Source organism: Tursiops truncatus, chromosome 6, assembly GCF_011762595.2.
Source record: "Tursiops truncatus isolate mTurTru1 chromosome 6, mTurTru1.mat.Y, whole genome shotgun sequence".
Lineage (NCBI taxonomy): Eukaryota > Metazoa > Chordata > Mammalia > Artiodactyla > Delphinidae > Tursiops > Tursiops truncatus.
In genome coordinates, this window is record NC_047039.1 from 83,661,942 (window position 1) to 83,678,353 (window position 16,412).

The 16,412-nt window shown below is 36.4% G+C and overlaps 1 protein-coding gene across 7 annotated transcripts in view; it reads left to right on the forward strand.

The window, feature by feature from the left end:
* Window positions 1-210: 210 nt before the first annotated feature.
* The window catches only part of STX17 (syntaxin 17), an 84,580-nt gene continuing 68,378 nt past the window's right edge, over window positions 211-16,412 (forward strand). For 3 of the 7 annotated variants that reach the window (XM_019949081.3, XM_073806339.1, XM_073806338.1), the window contains exons 1-2: window positions 211-308; window positions 8,897-9,082. In XM_019949081.3, coding sequence (XP_019804640.1) covers window positions 8,924-9,082 — 159 coding nt within the window. In that variant the 5' untranslated portion in view covers window positions 211-308; window positions 8,897-8,923. Of the gene's footprint in view, window positions 485-522; window positions 627-8,896; window positions 9,083-15,275; window positions 15,430-16,412 lie in introns of those variants that run through there. The other 4 variants (XM_073806340.1, XM_019949080.3, XM_073806337.1 and 1 more) reach the window with 4 other exon arrangements.

Below are 16,412 nucleotides of genomic sequence, written 5' to 3' on the forward strand. Positions count from 1 at the left end.
TACAGATGTGAATTGTCTCACACTTAAAACTCAACGAACTGACACACTTAAAGAGCATTTGTACGTCTCCTTCCTCTTGGCTCCCTTGTTACAACCCCACAACATAAATCAATACCACTTAGTAAGACGGTCCAGAGCGGCGACCGCGTCTGTACACACAGAGGCGCCAGCCACACCCCTCGAGGCCGGAACTGGGCGGGAGGGGGCGTGGCGCAGCCCAGCCCGCCTATCGCGACGCCCCGTCCTGTCGCGCCCGCGCCTGCGCCTGCGCCGTGCGTACCCACCGGCCTCGAACGTCCCGGCGGGAGGTAAGGGGATCGCGATAGGCCCCCACGGGGGCGTAAGGCCCTGGCCGGCGTGGTGGGCCGGGTGCCCGTCCCGCGCGCGGGAGGGGCGCCCCGCAGGAAGCAGGGCATCAGGTTGTAAGTGCGAACGCTGTGGGAGTTCCTCTCGGCTTGAAGAAGTGGTGGTTTCGGTTTTGGAGGTGCTTTCGAAGCGGGTATAGGGAGGCGGCCGATCGGGCGAGCTTGACGGCCTCCCGGGGTCTCAGGGTGGAAAAGTTTACTTCGTCTTCCCTGCGTGTGACGCACCGTGGGTCTTAGGTCATCAGGGTCGCCGGCGTCTAGGTCTGGAGAGGGTCCTGCGCACCCGTTCGGGGGCGGGGGTGGGGGGGAGGTGGCGTTTGGTTTATGTGGCCCAGGTGCGCGGTGGGTGACGCTGCGAGGGATGACGCGAGGCTCGAGGGTGTTTAGGGGAGGTCCTGGGGCGCGAGGGGGGAGCCTCCTGTCAGCCATACCAGGGAGGGTGGTTCGCAGAAGGCCCCACGTCTGTCTCCCCTTTTTTTACAATTCGGAATGGGAGGCTCAGAGAGCAGACCGTACGGTAGGTAGGTCCGAGGGCCTTGACTTTTCTTTCCAAATTCAGTACCCCTTCCCCCAGTGAGAAATACGGGGCGACGTGCCTGAGGGAATTCGGTGCCCCAGGTGTGCGGAAATGTGGAAAGGTGTTCATAACGTTTTTGGAAGGGGGCGTTGCCAGCGGTATTGGACTTTTCCTGAGAAATGGGGCTGTTCACTTATAAATAACCTTAAGTAATTTGGTTAACCTCCCAGTACTTTTTCCTTATTGGAAACGTGAGTAGTATGGTACTCAGCTGGTAATAGTTGTAAGCACTAAAGGTAGTTTGTAGAGCACCTGGCACCCGCCCTGCCCACCCCAAGTGTTAGTGCAGTGAATATGATTGCAATTCTTTGACCTCAAAATATTTGTCCCGTCTTATGGGAAACATCAGTTTACACATTATTTTAAGAGACTTTTTATTTTGAAATATTTTACAGTTACAGAAAAGTTACAAAAGTAATACAGAGTTCTCTACAATTTCCTTTAATGTTAACATCTTACATAACTATAATGCAATTATCAAAAGTAAGAAATTAATTTCAGCACAACGCTGTTAACTAAATCACCAACTTTCTTCAGATTTCATCGTTTTTTATACTAAAGTCCTTTTTCTGTTCCACGATTCAATCTAAGATCCCACGTTGCATTTAGTTGGCATGGCTCCTTGATCTTCTCCAGTCTGTGACAACTTCTAAGTCTTTTCCTGTCTTTCATGACCGTTACACTTTGGAAGAGTCCTGGTTAGTTATATTGTAGAGTGTCCTTCAATTGGGTTTTGTCTGATGTTTTCTCAAGATTAGATTAAGGTTGTGTACTTTTGTTGATACCACAGAAGTGTATATGCCCTTCTCAGTAGTTCGTCATATGAGGGGTACATTATATGACACACTGCATTTGATATTGCTCTTGATCACTTGGTTAATAAGGTGGTGTCAGCTGGGATTCTCTAATGTAAAGTAACTATTTTTCCCTTTGTAATTAATCAGTATCTTGGGGGAGAACTACTTTTAAACAATGCAAATATCCTGTTTCTCCTCAAACTTTAATTTGTTGATTTTAGCATCCATTGATGATCTTGCCTTCAGTAATTATTACTGTAATGTTCTAATGGTGGTTTTCTGTTTCCCTCATTCCTTCGTAATTTATTAATTGGAGTTTTTCTGTAAGGAAGAGCTGCATCTTCATCCCATTTATTTATTTATTGTTAATTTATTGTTTTTGTATCTGTATGGACTCATTTATTTTTCTATTGGTTATTTTCCTACACTTTCGTTATTTGTTGTATGTCTCAAATTGTTCCAGCTTCGTCCATTTCAAGTTTTTTCAGGTTGCTTCCTGTGCCCTTTTTATAGGCTCTCATCCTTTTTTGAGAACTTCCTTGCTTTTTGGATGCTCCAAGCTTCTCTTGCATTTTCCCTGCCCTGGAATCCACCATTTCTCCAAAGACCCCTGCTTTCTTTGTTGGAGAGTAGTATTTAAACACCAAGGATCTGGGCGCTAGGTGTGCTCATTGCTACTGGGTTATCATTACTTCCAGTGCCTGGCAGAAGACATCTTAGAAGCGTGTGTGTGTGTGTGTGAGTGTATGTATTATTTCTAGCTGTATATACAGTCATCCCTTGGTATCCACAGAGAATGGTTCTAGGACCTGCAGTGGATAGCAAAACCCGAAGCCACTTAGGTCCCATAGTTGGCCCTTTGTATCTGCGGTTCCATATCCACGGATTCAACTAACTGTGGATCATGTAGTATTTATTGAAAAAATAGTATTTATTGAAAAAACCTCACTGTAAGTGGACCCTCTCAGTTCAAATCCATATTGTTCAAGAGTCAACTGTAAATCCATATATTTCATGGAGATACAGGCACACATATGTGTATATTCATGCATCTGCAAAGATTTATATTTATTTTTGTGTTTATCTGTATATATCTGTATACACACACGTATTTTAGATATATGTCTGTATATATATATATATATATATTTTTTTTTTTTCTAAACTAAAGTTTATCCTGATACTTCTGTTTCTAATACAGTACCACAGGGTTCATTCTAGTCTTGCCTCTTATTTGTAACTTCTTTCTTCAACAGTGAGAAATCTGGCTTTTGTGTTCTACAAAATATTTCCTTATTTGTTCAGTCCTAGTATACACATAAAGTAATTTCAGGATTTCTAACCCATAGTCCTATGAGAAACAAATAACTAGAGTACAGTATAGTTGTGTGTAATTCTTTTTGTCTTTAGCCTTATAGTATCCAGTTTAGTATCTAGGATCCCATATCTAGACACTAGTATCGAGTATCCAGCATCTGTTTTCCAAAGTTACCTAGATTAGTTATTTTCTTCCCCTACTTCTTTCATTGTGGTTATGTTGTTCATTTGTAATACAGTTAATTTTATTTTTTATAGTTTGTATTTCATTTTGGGTTCCCCCACATCTCGTTGTTTTTGTTTTTTAATATACAAAAATGCACCTTTTGTGGTGTACAGTTCTGTGAATTTTGATAAATGCATATAATTGTTTATCCACCACCATTCTCATGATACAAACAATTCTGTCGCCCCAAATATTCCATTACACTAGAAAAATAAAGTGAAAAGTAATACAACAACTTTACAGAAGTTTGAGAAATTAGGCATTTTTGTGTGTTTTCTCTTGTTTTTTCATAGACATATTTTAAATACCTGTGATGTTAATGTATTTTTTAATCCTGTGTTTGAATTATATCAGAAATATTTCCCAGTTTTCTGTCTTAAAAATCAAGAAATGCTGAAATACATTTTCAACTGATTATTTAATCACACTTTTAAACCACAATTTCTATATTGAATTACGACCTTCCCTTAATAGCTTATAAACGTTATTTGAGCTATTTTATGATCAGAGGCACTGTTGGATGACTTTGTTTCAGTAACATCATACTTTAATGCAACTATTTGAATGCTGTGTTCCCTTCTTAGTTTTATATGGGTAATTTATTATAATTTTATAGAAATGGAAATGGTGGAGAGAAAAAAAAATACTCTCTAGAAGTAGACCAAGAGTTGGGAAAGTCTTGGGAGGGTCTTAGGCCAGAATGTCTTCCCCTAGAGATGGCCCTTGTGAGGCAGCAGGTTATTCCTTGAGCACAAAAAGCTGAGGGGCAGAGTCATGCACTCTGACCTGGAAATATTGCTTTTTGAATTCAAAAAAGAGAGCTATCATCATAGCATAGGGGAGCAGTGAAAACAAGCCAAATAGTCAATAATTGGGGTTTGTCAAGTACACCATAAACTGATTAGTGGAGGAGAAGGCAGAATCATTTGAATTGTATCTCAAATGATACACAAAGTTGAGAGGCAGATGGGATATAAAAGAGCATCTAGACAGAGGGAGCACCTTGCAAGCCAAAAGCAGAGATTGGATGATGATATTTCAGTAGGTTGGGTGGATTACTTATGAACATTTTATTTTCTTGTTCAGATAATAGGGAACTCTTAGAAGTTTTTATTCAGAGGAGGAGCATGTTGCCTTTGGTGTTTTAGATATATTCTTTGGTGGTAATCTATGGGGAAAAATTGGAGAGGGGAAAGAGTCTAAACACAGGCCAAATAAGACATTTGTAATGTGCTATGCATATTGTGCTGTTTGACTAGAGTGATAGGATTAGAAATTGTGTAGAAGAGACATGTGAAGAAATGTTTTAGTTCCATTAGCATCTGTTGAATACCAGGTATTTTAAAAAACATTTTGATAGGAATAGTAATAGATATAAAGATAGCTTCTTATATAATCTGCATAGTGGAAGAAAACACAAGAGGCAATGTGACAAACTGGGAACATTAGTGTTAGGGAAATACTGATAATTTATGAGACTATTATATGTTAATATAATAAGAGAAAGACAGTCCCTGTAGCACGAGCAGGCAATTGATGAAAGAAGAAATGCAAATAGAGAATGTCAATCTCATTAGTAATATAAAGAATGCAAAATAAAACAATAATGAGATACCATTTTTGTCACCAGTTGAATGTCTTAAGAAGAATGATAATATCAGGTATTGGTTGGAGTATGGATAAATGGATATTTTAAAGTTTTTTAAATTGAAGTATAGTTGACATACAATACTGTATTTATCTCCAGTATACAACATAATGATTTGACATTTTTATACATTATGAATTTATCACCATGATGTCTAGTAACCATCTATCATCCTACAAAGTCATTACAATATTATCAACTATATTCCGTATGCTGTACCTTACATCCCTGTGAGTTGTTTATTTTATAACTGGAAATGTGCACCCCTTACTCCCCTTCACGCATTTCACTCACCATGCTGCCTCCGTTCTGGTGACCACCAGATTATTCTCTGTATCTGTGGATCTGTTTCTGTTCTGTTTTGTTTTTTAAATTCCACGTGTACATGAAATCATACGGCATTTGTCTTTCTTTGGCTTATTTCACTTAGCATAATACCCTCTAGGTCCATCCATGTTGTTGCAAATGGCAAGATTTCATTCTTTTTTATGGCTGAGTAATAGTCCATTGTGTGTGTGTGTGTGTGTGTGTGTGTGTGTGTGTCTGTGTGTGTGTGTATGTATGTATGTATATGTATCACATCTTCTTTAGCCATTCATCTATCTTTGAGCACTTAAAGGTTGCTTCCATATCTTGCTAATGTGAATAATGCTCTATGAACATAGGGGTGTATATATCTTTTCAGTTAGTGTTTTCATTTTCTTCAGATAAATACCAGAATTAGAATTGGTGGATCATATGATAGTTCTGTTTTTAATTTTTTGAGGAACCTCCGTACTGTTTTTCATAGTGGTTGCACCAGTTTACATTCCCACCACATGCATGTGGGTTCCCTTTTCTCCACATCCTTGCCAACAACCAACACTTGAAATTTCTTGTCTTTTTGATGATAGCCATTCTGACAGGTGTGAGGTGATAGCTCATTGTGGTTTTGATTTGCATTTTCCTGATGATTAGAGATGTTGATCATCTTTTCATGTGTCTGTTTCCCATCTGTCTGTCTTTCCTGGAAAAATGTTCAGATTCTCTACCCAGTTTTTGATTGGATTGTTTATTTTTTTGATATTGAGTTGTGTGAATTCTTTGTATATTTTGGATATTAATGCCTTATCAGATATATCATTTCCAAATATCTTTTCTCATTTAATAGGTTACCTTTTTGTTTTGTTGATGGGTTCCTTCACTGAGAAAGCTTTTTATTTTGATGTAGTCCTATTTCTTTGTTTGCTTTTGTTGCCCTTGCCTGAGGAGACATCCAAAAACATATTGCTAAGACCAGTGTCAAAGAGTATACTGCCTATGTTTTCTTCTAGGAGTTTTATGGCTTCGGGTCTCACATTTAAGTCTTTAATCCAGATAAGTGGACATTTTGATATGTTGCTAGTGGGAATGTAAATAGGCACAGCCTTTTTTGGGACATTTAGAATCAGAAGCCTTAAAAAATGTATGTACCTATTAATTCTATTTCCAGGTATTTACTTTAAATAAATAATCATAGATGGTAGTATGGATTTGCGTAAAAGAAGAGTAATTACACTGTGGTTTAGTTTATAATAGTGGAAAATTGGAAACATCCTGAGTGGCCAACATTAGATGATTAAATTATCGAACATCTGTACAATGTGATACCATGCTGCTATAAAAAATACATTATAGAAAAATAATAATTTACATGGAAACATTTTTATTATATTTGATCAGGTTATTCACAGTAAATCTTTTATTTGTTCTTCATTGCTTCCTTTATTCACCCAGTAACAGTATACTTTATTATATTTTTTTGCGCCTTGCCATTCCTTTCTTTTGGGTTTATTTTCTTTATTGTTAAAGCATGCCTTTTAGTAGTTCTTTTAATGAAGGGCTTGGTAATAAACTCAGTCTTTGTATGTCTGAAAATGATTATTTTACCTTCACTTCTGAATAATAATTAACCTGGGTATATACCAACTCAGCACTTTGAAGATATTCCTATCTTTTGATATGTTGCTTTGATGAAATTTTACTGCTTTTGTTGTTTTAGTTTATCTGTCTTTTATCTCCGGTTTGCTTTTTAAGATATTTTTTCTTTGTCCCTAATGTTCTGAAATTTCCCTTCCATGTGTTTAGGTAAATTTGTTTTTTATATATTTCAGTTTGAGGCTTTACATCTTAATTCTCAGCATATTCTCTTTGAATAGTGCCTTTTTGCCATTTTATTTATTCTTTCCTTATGGGACTCCTACTTGTTATTGAGCTTGTCATTTTATCCTTAATGTTGCTTATCTTCTTTTTATGTGTCCTTATTCCTCTGTGTTCATACTGATAGCTTCCAATCAATAATTGTCTTTTCAGCTACAAAATTTACTGTTTAACCCATCTTTGGAGGTTTTTATTTGTAGAATTTTTACTTGGTTTATTTTCAGATTGACCTGTTACTGTTTCATAATATTATCTAATTTTTTTTAAGATTCTGTTTCTTTCTTTATATTTTTATTTTGAAATGTACCTATTTTAATTTTATTTTTAGGTTACTTTATTATCTCTAGTCCCTTAGCTGTAAATTTTCCCATTTTGTTGGGTCTGTGGACCAATCTTTTGGCGGTGAACTTCCCCATCATCTCTAATTCCCACTAACTACTGTAGCTGTTAGACTCTTTATTTTTGGTGTCTGGAGATTTTCCTTTTTTGCTTTCAAGCTTAGATTAACTGTAAAGACCAAGTTACTGGTAGATGAGATAATCTGTATAACCAACACTTCAAGATTTTCAACTGTGAAAGAGAGAACATTATTTAGAATAATAGTTCTTAATGATTCTGGAGTGATAGAGCTTTTTGATAATTTCTTGAAAGCAAAGGACTCTGTCTTCTGAAATAATTCAAAAATATATTCATCATTTTTTGTAAACAAACATTCAGGAACTCTCAAGTCCCAAACCCCTATCTCTATGGACCCAAGTCTAAGATACCATAACCCAATGGAATTAACATAGTCAACTTATTTTTAATATGGGAGAGGTTATGGCTAATTAGATGGCATGAAAACATGATGTACAACAGTGGTTTTCAAGCTTGCTTAAGCAGTGGAGCCCTTTATTTACAGAAAATCGAATAAGTTCAAATTTATGAGATAGATATAAGTAAATTTTCTCCAACTGAAGCAGGTGTGGGGTCCTGGAGCCTGTCCACTTGATAACCTTTACCATCACCTACCCTGACCCCAAAGACATAACCCTGTACTCTCTGGAGCACTGCTCAAAAAAAAAAAACTACTGGTGAATTAGAAAGAGCATTTGATTGAACTCTCAGGAATACTGGGTTCTTATTCCAGCTCTGTCACTGCTTACGTGTACTGATTGTAGACAATGCCAATCACTTTGTAAGAAAGGGAAGATGCAATTTAAAGGACATCAATGAGAAAAGTTGCATTTTATAATATATTTGAAGTATATAATTACATATGTTATATTAGAAATGGAGTTTTTACAGCAGAAATATTAAGAATGAAAGTTTTTCTTCCAGTTTTGCCATTTGACACTTTTTTAGAAAACATTATTCACTGTCCAGGATACATTGGGAGATAAAGACTTGAACAGTATACTTCTGGTTTTTTGAAAAAAGTTAGTTAATTATATGCATACATATATATATCCTTATATTAAAAAGCCCTGGAAAGACATACATCAAAATGGAAGTACGGGGGTGGGAGGAGGAAAAATGGAAAGAGTAGTTAACTATAGGTGAGGAGATGATTGTTGATTTTATTTTATTCTCTTTTTCCTATTTTCTAATCATTCTAAAGTGAATATACATTACCTTTGTAGAGAGAAAAAGATTTTAAAATAAAAGTTTTGTTAAAAAACCAGTCACTGAAGTTCAGCATTAAGTTGAGTATGTGTTTAGAATATATTATAAAATTACCTAATTGTTGGCTTTTAAAAATAATGGAAATTGATTTTTAAAATTCTTAAATAAATATTTCCCTTTTAGGTTTTTCTACATGAGTGGAGAAGGTAGATGTTGCAAGTAGAAGAGATACAACATTTTTTTAGGATGTCTGAAGATGAAGAAAAAGTGAAATTACGCCGTCTTGAACCAGCTATTCAGAAATTTACTAAGATAGTAATCCCAACAGACCTGGAGAGGTTAAGAAAGCACCAGATAAATATTGAGAAGGTGAGTTTTTTTCTTTCTTTCTTTTTTTCCATTTTTTTCTTTTTTTACCACAAGAAACAGTTACATATTCTGATTTATATGTTGTGCATTTCACCTACATTGAGAATATTAGATAAGAGTCTTTGCTAAAACATCTAGCTCCTGTTGATTTAACGACATTATTCATTTTTTCATCCGGTTTTTCTGTTCTACGAATACCCCTCTCACATTATTCCTTTTTTAGGAAGGGATATAAGAATAGAATCAATGCCTTTTTAGTTATACACAGTGATGAATTGAGCAGTTAATAATTAAAATACGAACTGTTTGATAGTTGACTATAATGTGAAGGTGGTGGACTTTGGCTAAAGGGCTTCCCTTAATTTCATTCACCCCATGGCAAGTTTTCTGAACTGTGAGTGTGTGTTCCTGTCCTTTTCAGGTGCATGTAGATTTAAGAGGGAAAATCACTGTTTGATATGAGGGAATTTCCCAACTTCACTGCTTCCCTTTGAGGAAAGCCCAAAGTTGAGAAGTATCAGCTAGAGGTCAGTTTAAGAGATAGGTAGAAGGAAGAACCAGTCTCAGTGCCTGTGGTGGTTTCATAGAACCTGGTCTGGCTAGGATCTGATGGAGTGGTTGTGGCATTTATGGGAACGTCAAGTTTACTGAATACTGAGCATTGATTTGGCAGGTTACCTTGTCTTATTTGCTGTGGGACAGGTCAGTGGTATTTGATCCTTCAGAAGAACCTCCCCCAGTATAAATTTTAAGCTGTGTGGCCCTCCATTAATTTTTTTGGGCGTGTGGGGGGAGGGTGGAAGTGGTCATTAAGCCTTTCAGTATAAATAATATTTATCACCCTCAACTGCATACCTTATACAAGTAAGAAGAGTGTCAACTTTTTCTCTCATAGATACCAGCTGTCTTCCTAGTACTTAAGTCTTTTGTTAAAGTATAGAAAATAAGTGCCAAGAAAAATAAGATGAAAATTTCAATGCAAATATGAATAGAATTAAAGATTAATATTTAGTCATCTCTTAACTTCTTTCTTCTTTATCCATAAGCAATAAGTGTGATGACTTTTAAGGATGGAGGAGTTGTCTGCTAAACTGGTTATTCTTGTCATGAGCAGAAACAAAGCGTTCCATGCTTTGATTAATAAGGAGGGCACTGTAACAATATAGAAATGGAGTTGTTTACTTCTGATTGATCATATCTGTGTTTGATAATGTGTGTGTCAAAGTCCTGAGCTTATGTTGAAGTGCTCAGTTACAAAGATGGTAAGAATTTGGCAAGTGAATTGATTCTGAAAGGAATAAATAGGTGGACTGTGGTCTATTAAGACTCTTTCTTTTATTGTCCTATTTTCCCTTTGGCATTTTCCCTTTGGCAAATTTCCCTTTCCTTGTATTTATTCTATACGAATGTGCTTGCTGTCATTACCCTCAGATCCTAGCCACATGTACCACCCAGTCATCAATGGAAAGGCCAGAACCCTGGGAGAAAGTTGTGGGGATAGAAACATGTCTATTACTGATTTAATTAGCTGCGTCAGAATTCAGAAGAAAATTATTCCAGAGTTATATAGATCTTTTTCTGCCGGAACATTTTTCCTTTACCGTTTTCTGTAATTTTTACTTACTAAGAAATTTTTAAACAATATCAGAATAATTATAATTTACGGTATAGGTGATGCAGTCTGAAGCTAAGCAGTTAAACTCGTACTGAGCTATGTTTTATTCCATAATCTTGATCATTCTGTCTCTAGGTTTTCTAGTTTAGTTATGAAAGTAATTTTTTTATCTATGTAAGATTGAATAGCATATTTTAATAGATAGTTTATGGCAATGTAAAAACATTTAAAAGCCACAGTGTTCACTGTGGACAAAAGAGTTAAGAACTAAGTTTAGACTCCAGGTGTCTAACAGTGCCTCATTTTCAAAAAGGCATGTTTTTCCTGGGGGAAGGGTGTAGAAAGATAAAATATTTATTATGTTAGCCATCAGTCATCCAATATGAATTTAAAAGAAGAAAGTCAGACTGAAGGGAAATTGAAAGTAAGCCTTAGTGGAGTGATTCTGCAACATCTGAAAACAATGAGAGTAGTGTGCTGTGGACACCTGGGACTATATTCCATAGGTCCTTCAGCATTACGTTTTATTACACATGATAGACTTGATTAGAATGTAATCCTGAAATTTGAAGTGTTAGCATTCAGCTTTCTTGGCTAATATAAAATAGACTTAAGCATAGTTAATAGGAACAATATCATAAGCTTGGAACATAATTTTCTTTGTTTCATTTTATAGGGGTTTGGGGGAAAACTTACTGTGTAACATGTACTGTATTAGTTAGTATATGGTTAAAATGCAAGTGGCAGAAAACCTAAAAATAGCTTATTATATGAGATAGAGGTTTTTTGGTTTTGCTTTTATTTTTAATCTCTCATAGTTTTGGAGGTGGTCTGGGGCTCCAGTGGCAGCTCAACAGTCATTAAAGACTCAGGCTGTTTTTATCTTTCTTTCCAATCCTCAACTTGTTTCTGTCTTACATGTAAAACAGCAGCTACAGCTGTAGCTCTCACATCCACATTCCAACTAAGATGAAAGAACCAGAATCCTATTTTTTCTGAATATGTTCTTTTTTCTCTCAATTCTCTCTTTTTTTTCTTTTAAAGAAAATCCTCCTGTTCTTGTTTTATGGATGCAGTATCATATAGTCTCTCTATGGTGGTATTATTATTATATTTTTTAAAGTTTTCTTCTTCCTTTTCTGTGTTTCCTTCCTTCCTTCCTCCCTCCCTCCCTCTCTTCCTTCCTTCTTTCCCCTTCTTTCCTCCTTCCTTCTTTTCTCTTTTTCCCTTTTCTTTTCTTAAATGTATTCTTCTCTTTCTCCTTTTCTTCCTCCCTCCTCCCTCCCTTTCTTCCTCTCCTTCCTTCCTTCCTTTCTTTGTGTCAGTCTACAGTATTTTAGGCTTTCCTTGGCTAGCTGTCGATATTTAAGAGTGCTAATTGGAAGGGGTGTGTGTGTGTGTGTGTGTGTGTGAGTGAGAGAGAGAGAGAGAGGGAGAGAGAGAGAGAGAGACAGAGAGAGAGAGGGGGGGAGAATGGGTAGCAGGGTAGTAGTAGGGGCCTTATTACCTGGAGAGGTGAACAGAGGAGGATCTATTTTGATGGGGAACCACCAGATACTCTCCTGGAGTGTTGTCTTCTGTGATGATAGAGGCAGTCCAGTTGCTTGGGCCTATGGAGAGGACATCTGATAGACTACCTATTCCTTACATAAACTTTCAACTAATCCTGTTTTTAGCCCCACCATACACATCCTCCTGGTTACCTGGTACCTCTGGTTACTGAATCTTTCTGCAGTAGTACTATGCATTCATTGGTTTGCTTCTCACTGCCTTTCTCCCCCACCATCCACCCCTTCTGCAGCCCTAGGTTTCTGCTTTCTCTGATCTGCTAAGTTCAGCTGCAACACGTCCATAGTCTTTCCAGCTTCCAAAATTTTGTTAAAATTTCTTGTCCATTGATATCTTCTGTTGTATTCTCATTATTATTGTGAATTTATACCTTTTTAAGTTCTTTACTGTCATTTTAGTTGAGTTTGGGGAAAGAACAGAGATGAATGTGTTCAGTCTGCCAGGTTTAATGAGAAGGGAAATTATTACAGGATATAAATATATGTTAGCGTTTCATAAGTGTTGGTGTTTGCTGTTTCTTATATTGTTAACATTGAAAATCATGTAAAAAATTAGCTTTCTAATCTGCAAGAAGTTTACAGTCCAGTTAAGGAAATAAGATAGGATATGATGGGGCAACATATAATTAGGTGTGAAAATGAGTGTTCAGGACTGTTCAGGCAGCATGAAGCCTGAACTATGTGGTACAAAATCAGATATAAGCAGTCTTATTGATTTGTTATGTATTGATTTGGTTTCATTTATTTGTTTTTTTAACTTGTGGTTACAGCAAAAACCTTTCCCATTTCTCTTTTTAGTCTGAGAATGTTTATTTCAATCTTACAATCACATTTTCCCCCTCATTCTTTTTTTCTGATAGACTCCTGATTCAGTTTGCTTTCTCCTGTGTTATAGGATAGGAAAGCCTCAGCACAGGTGGTGAACTCCTCTCCAACTGTTTGGAATAATAGCCTTTAATAATGTAACCTAATTTAGGTTTAACATCGTGTAGCAAGCATAGAAAGTCTGACCTATTTTATTCCTTATTTTTCTTAGAATTTTATTATTTTAAGACATAAGATCATCTATTCAATCTTCATCTAAGACACTAATCTCTTCTACAACTTACTTGACAAGTGAGCAAATAATAATAATAGTAAAGATAGTAGCTGTTGTGTTTATTTGTTGAGTGCTCTGTAAGATTTTTATATATATATCATATCATTTAATCCTCAGAACATCCCTATAGGTTACCCTTATTTTTGTCTTCCTTTTTTAGGTGGGGAAGCAGACTTGGAGTGGTTAAATTACTTTCTTGAGATCACTATGCTGCTAAATATATTAATCTTCTAATGTTGTGCTTGAAACATAGTGTGTTCTAAGTTTGTTCTTACTCTTTCTTGGTTTTCATTTTCCTCTTAGTCATGTTTGTTGTGGACAGTTCTATTTTATGATGATTTCCTCAATGAAGAAGGAAGATGTAAAAAAAAAAATAGAGTTGAATACTTTGGCTTTCCTACATCTATTAGCAACATCCACTCCATTTGTTCACCTTTCAAACTTTGTGTTTTTGTTCAGATCCCAACTTAGTAATGTTCTATGGAACATGAGCTGGTTGATTCCATCCTGGGTCAGATATAAATGCACCATCCTCACACAGCACTCTGCAGTAGACCTTAAGGTTCACCACCCCATGATTGATCTTTAGAGAGTTGTAAAGGTAACATTAAAATCTTTCTCATAGAGTTATTCTGAGGATTGAGATATTATGTTAAGAACCCTTGAATGCAAGGTTGATACTTGGAAATGAGTTACTTATAAGTAAGTTATCATTCCCGGGCAGTCAACATTGGTGCTGTCAGTTAATTGTTTGTAATCATTAGGAGATTCACAGCATTCCTGAGACCCTTTGTGTTTGTTTTGGGTTTTATATTTTTTATACATGGTAGGCACAGTAAGTTGCCTTACATTAGCTACACTATAAGGTAGGTATTATTATTTATCTTCATTACATGAGTAATCCTAAATTTATGGCTTATAATCATTGGGCCATCTATTAATATTATGTAGCTTTACTTTTAGAGTCTTTGATATTTTCTCTTTTGTTGAGTTTAATAAAATAACTTTATTTGAATTGAATACTTACACTTTTTATCATCTACAATACTGATTATTATCCCACCTAATTAATCCCCCACAAAACCATCATCTTCCTTACGAAAAGTTCTGTTCATTCTGATCACTGAGATATCCTCTGATACTTGGCAAAAGAAGCCTTCATCTACTTTTTCTGCTTCTTTTCTCATCACTCTTCCCGTCATACATTATACCACAAACACATTGATCTTACTTCAGTCCTTTGGATTCCACATGTGACTTTACACCTCAGAGTATTCCCAGGTCTTTTTCTCTCCAATTGAAACCTCTTTTTTCCCTACTATGCTTTGTAAATTCAAATAAATCTTTTAAGTGTCAGCATAAAGTTTAAATTAAAGTGCTTTTATACCTTAAACTCCTAAATTCTGAATATTCTCTATGTTATATCATCATCAACTTCCCTGAACCTCTAGTGAATAACATTATATAATTTTAGAAAATTATTTTTAATAATTATGAGTAGCTTTCATGTTTGTATACTCTAAGCAATATGAAGTAGAATTATTGTTATTCAATTTTGAATCAAAATATTCTGGAAGATGAAATGACATAAAATGTGAGGCTACAAGTATATAAAGTTGATTAAATAAATGGTGGGGTGTTCTAGAGAGAACTTTTAGTCCAGGAACCACTCTCAAAATATTTGTTCTCTTTGCCCAGCAGGCAAAGCAAAACTGAGACCTGGGTGTCACTGCCAAAGAGCACAAAGGGATGAATGTTGGAAGCCTGAAAACACCTGTGCAGAGGTGTTCATCACACCATGGTGTGGGTTTATAATCAGGGTTATCCAAAAAGATAAAATAGAAGAGTGGGTAAAAGGAGACAACGTATTCACCAGGATGAGAATGGTGAACACGGCTTTTGTCTCACCAGGATAAGAATGTGCTTTCGTCTCATGGGAAAGTCTAGGGGAAAGGCTGTTTCTGTGAATGTTGGATTCTCTGCTTATGCCTGTGCCACAGGAGAACCATGGCGCCATAGACCAGGGGCCATAACATGTCAATGAAGAACAACATGAATGCATGTGGTGAGACAATACATCTTTCTGAAATGACTGAAAAACAGTATCTATGAATTTTTTCTGTAGTTGTTTTTCCTCTTTCTTGATCCTGTTTATTCATAGCAATTAAAGGTATTTATCAGAAGTTTCAGCATCCAGTGGAGGAAAGAGCAGAATCCAATGCACTTTGGGGATGTCATTCTGAGTTCCACCTACCTTGAAATGTTGGGGCAGAGCTTAATGGCCTGGAAGCCACTCAAGAGCAAGTAGTGCTGAGACAAATCCTTCTGCCCACTCCGTGAAGATAAAAGAAAAGTATAAATCCAACATCATCTAGAAAATATTTCCTTGCAAAGCTGCCATTACCTTTAAAAACCCTGTAGAGAGAAGCCCGAAGGAGAAGCCCTTGGCAAAGACAAGCTATTTTACCCAATCTCTTGACAGATAATCTCCCCATCATTGCTTTTCAGTCTCTTTGAGTCTGCTCTTTGTTATTTTCTTTGTAGACAATCATGTGAAGACAAACTGTTTTATTTCTTCCTTTCCAATCTTCGCCTGTCTGCCCACTTCCTTCCTTCCTTCCTCTCCTTCTTACTTTCTTTCCTCTCTTTCTTTTGTTTCTTCTCTTTCCCTTCCCCTCCTCCCTCCTTTCCTTCCCTCCTTCCCTCCTTTCCTTTCTTCCCTCACTTCCTTTCTTACCTTATTGTGCTGACTAGGGCCTCCAGTGCAATATTGAATAGGAATGGCAAGATCAGACATCCTTACCTTGTTCCCAGTATTAGGGAATGGTCTTTCACCACTAAGCATGATGTTGACTGTAGGGTTTTTGTAGATGCCTCTAATGTTAACTTCTTTTTTAAGTTTGCTGAGAATTTTTATAGTGAACAGATGTTTACCAAATGGTTGTCTTTAAATCTACCATCTTGCTCTTTTTGTCTGTTTGTCCCATCTATTCTTTGTCCCCTTTTCTTATATTTTACTCCCTTTTGGATTAATTGCATATTTTTTAA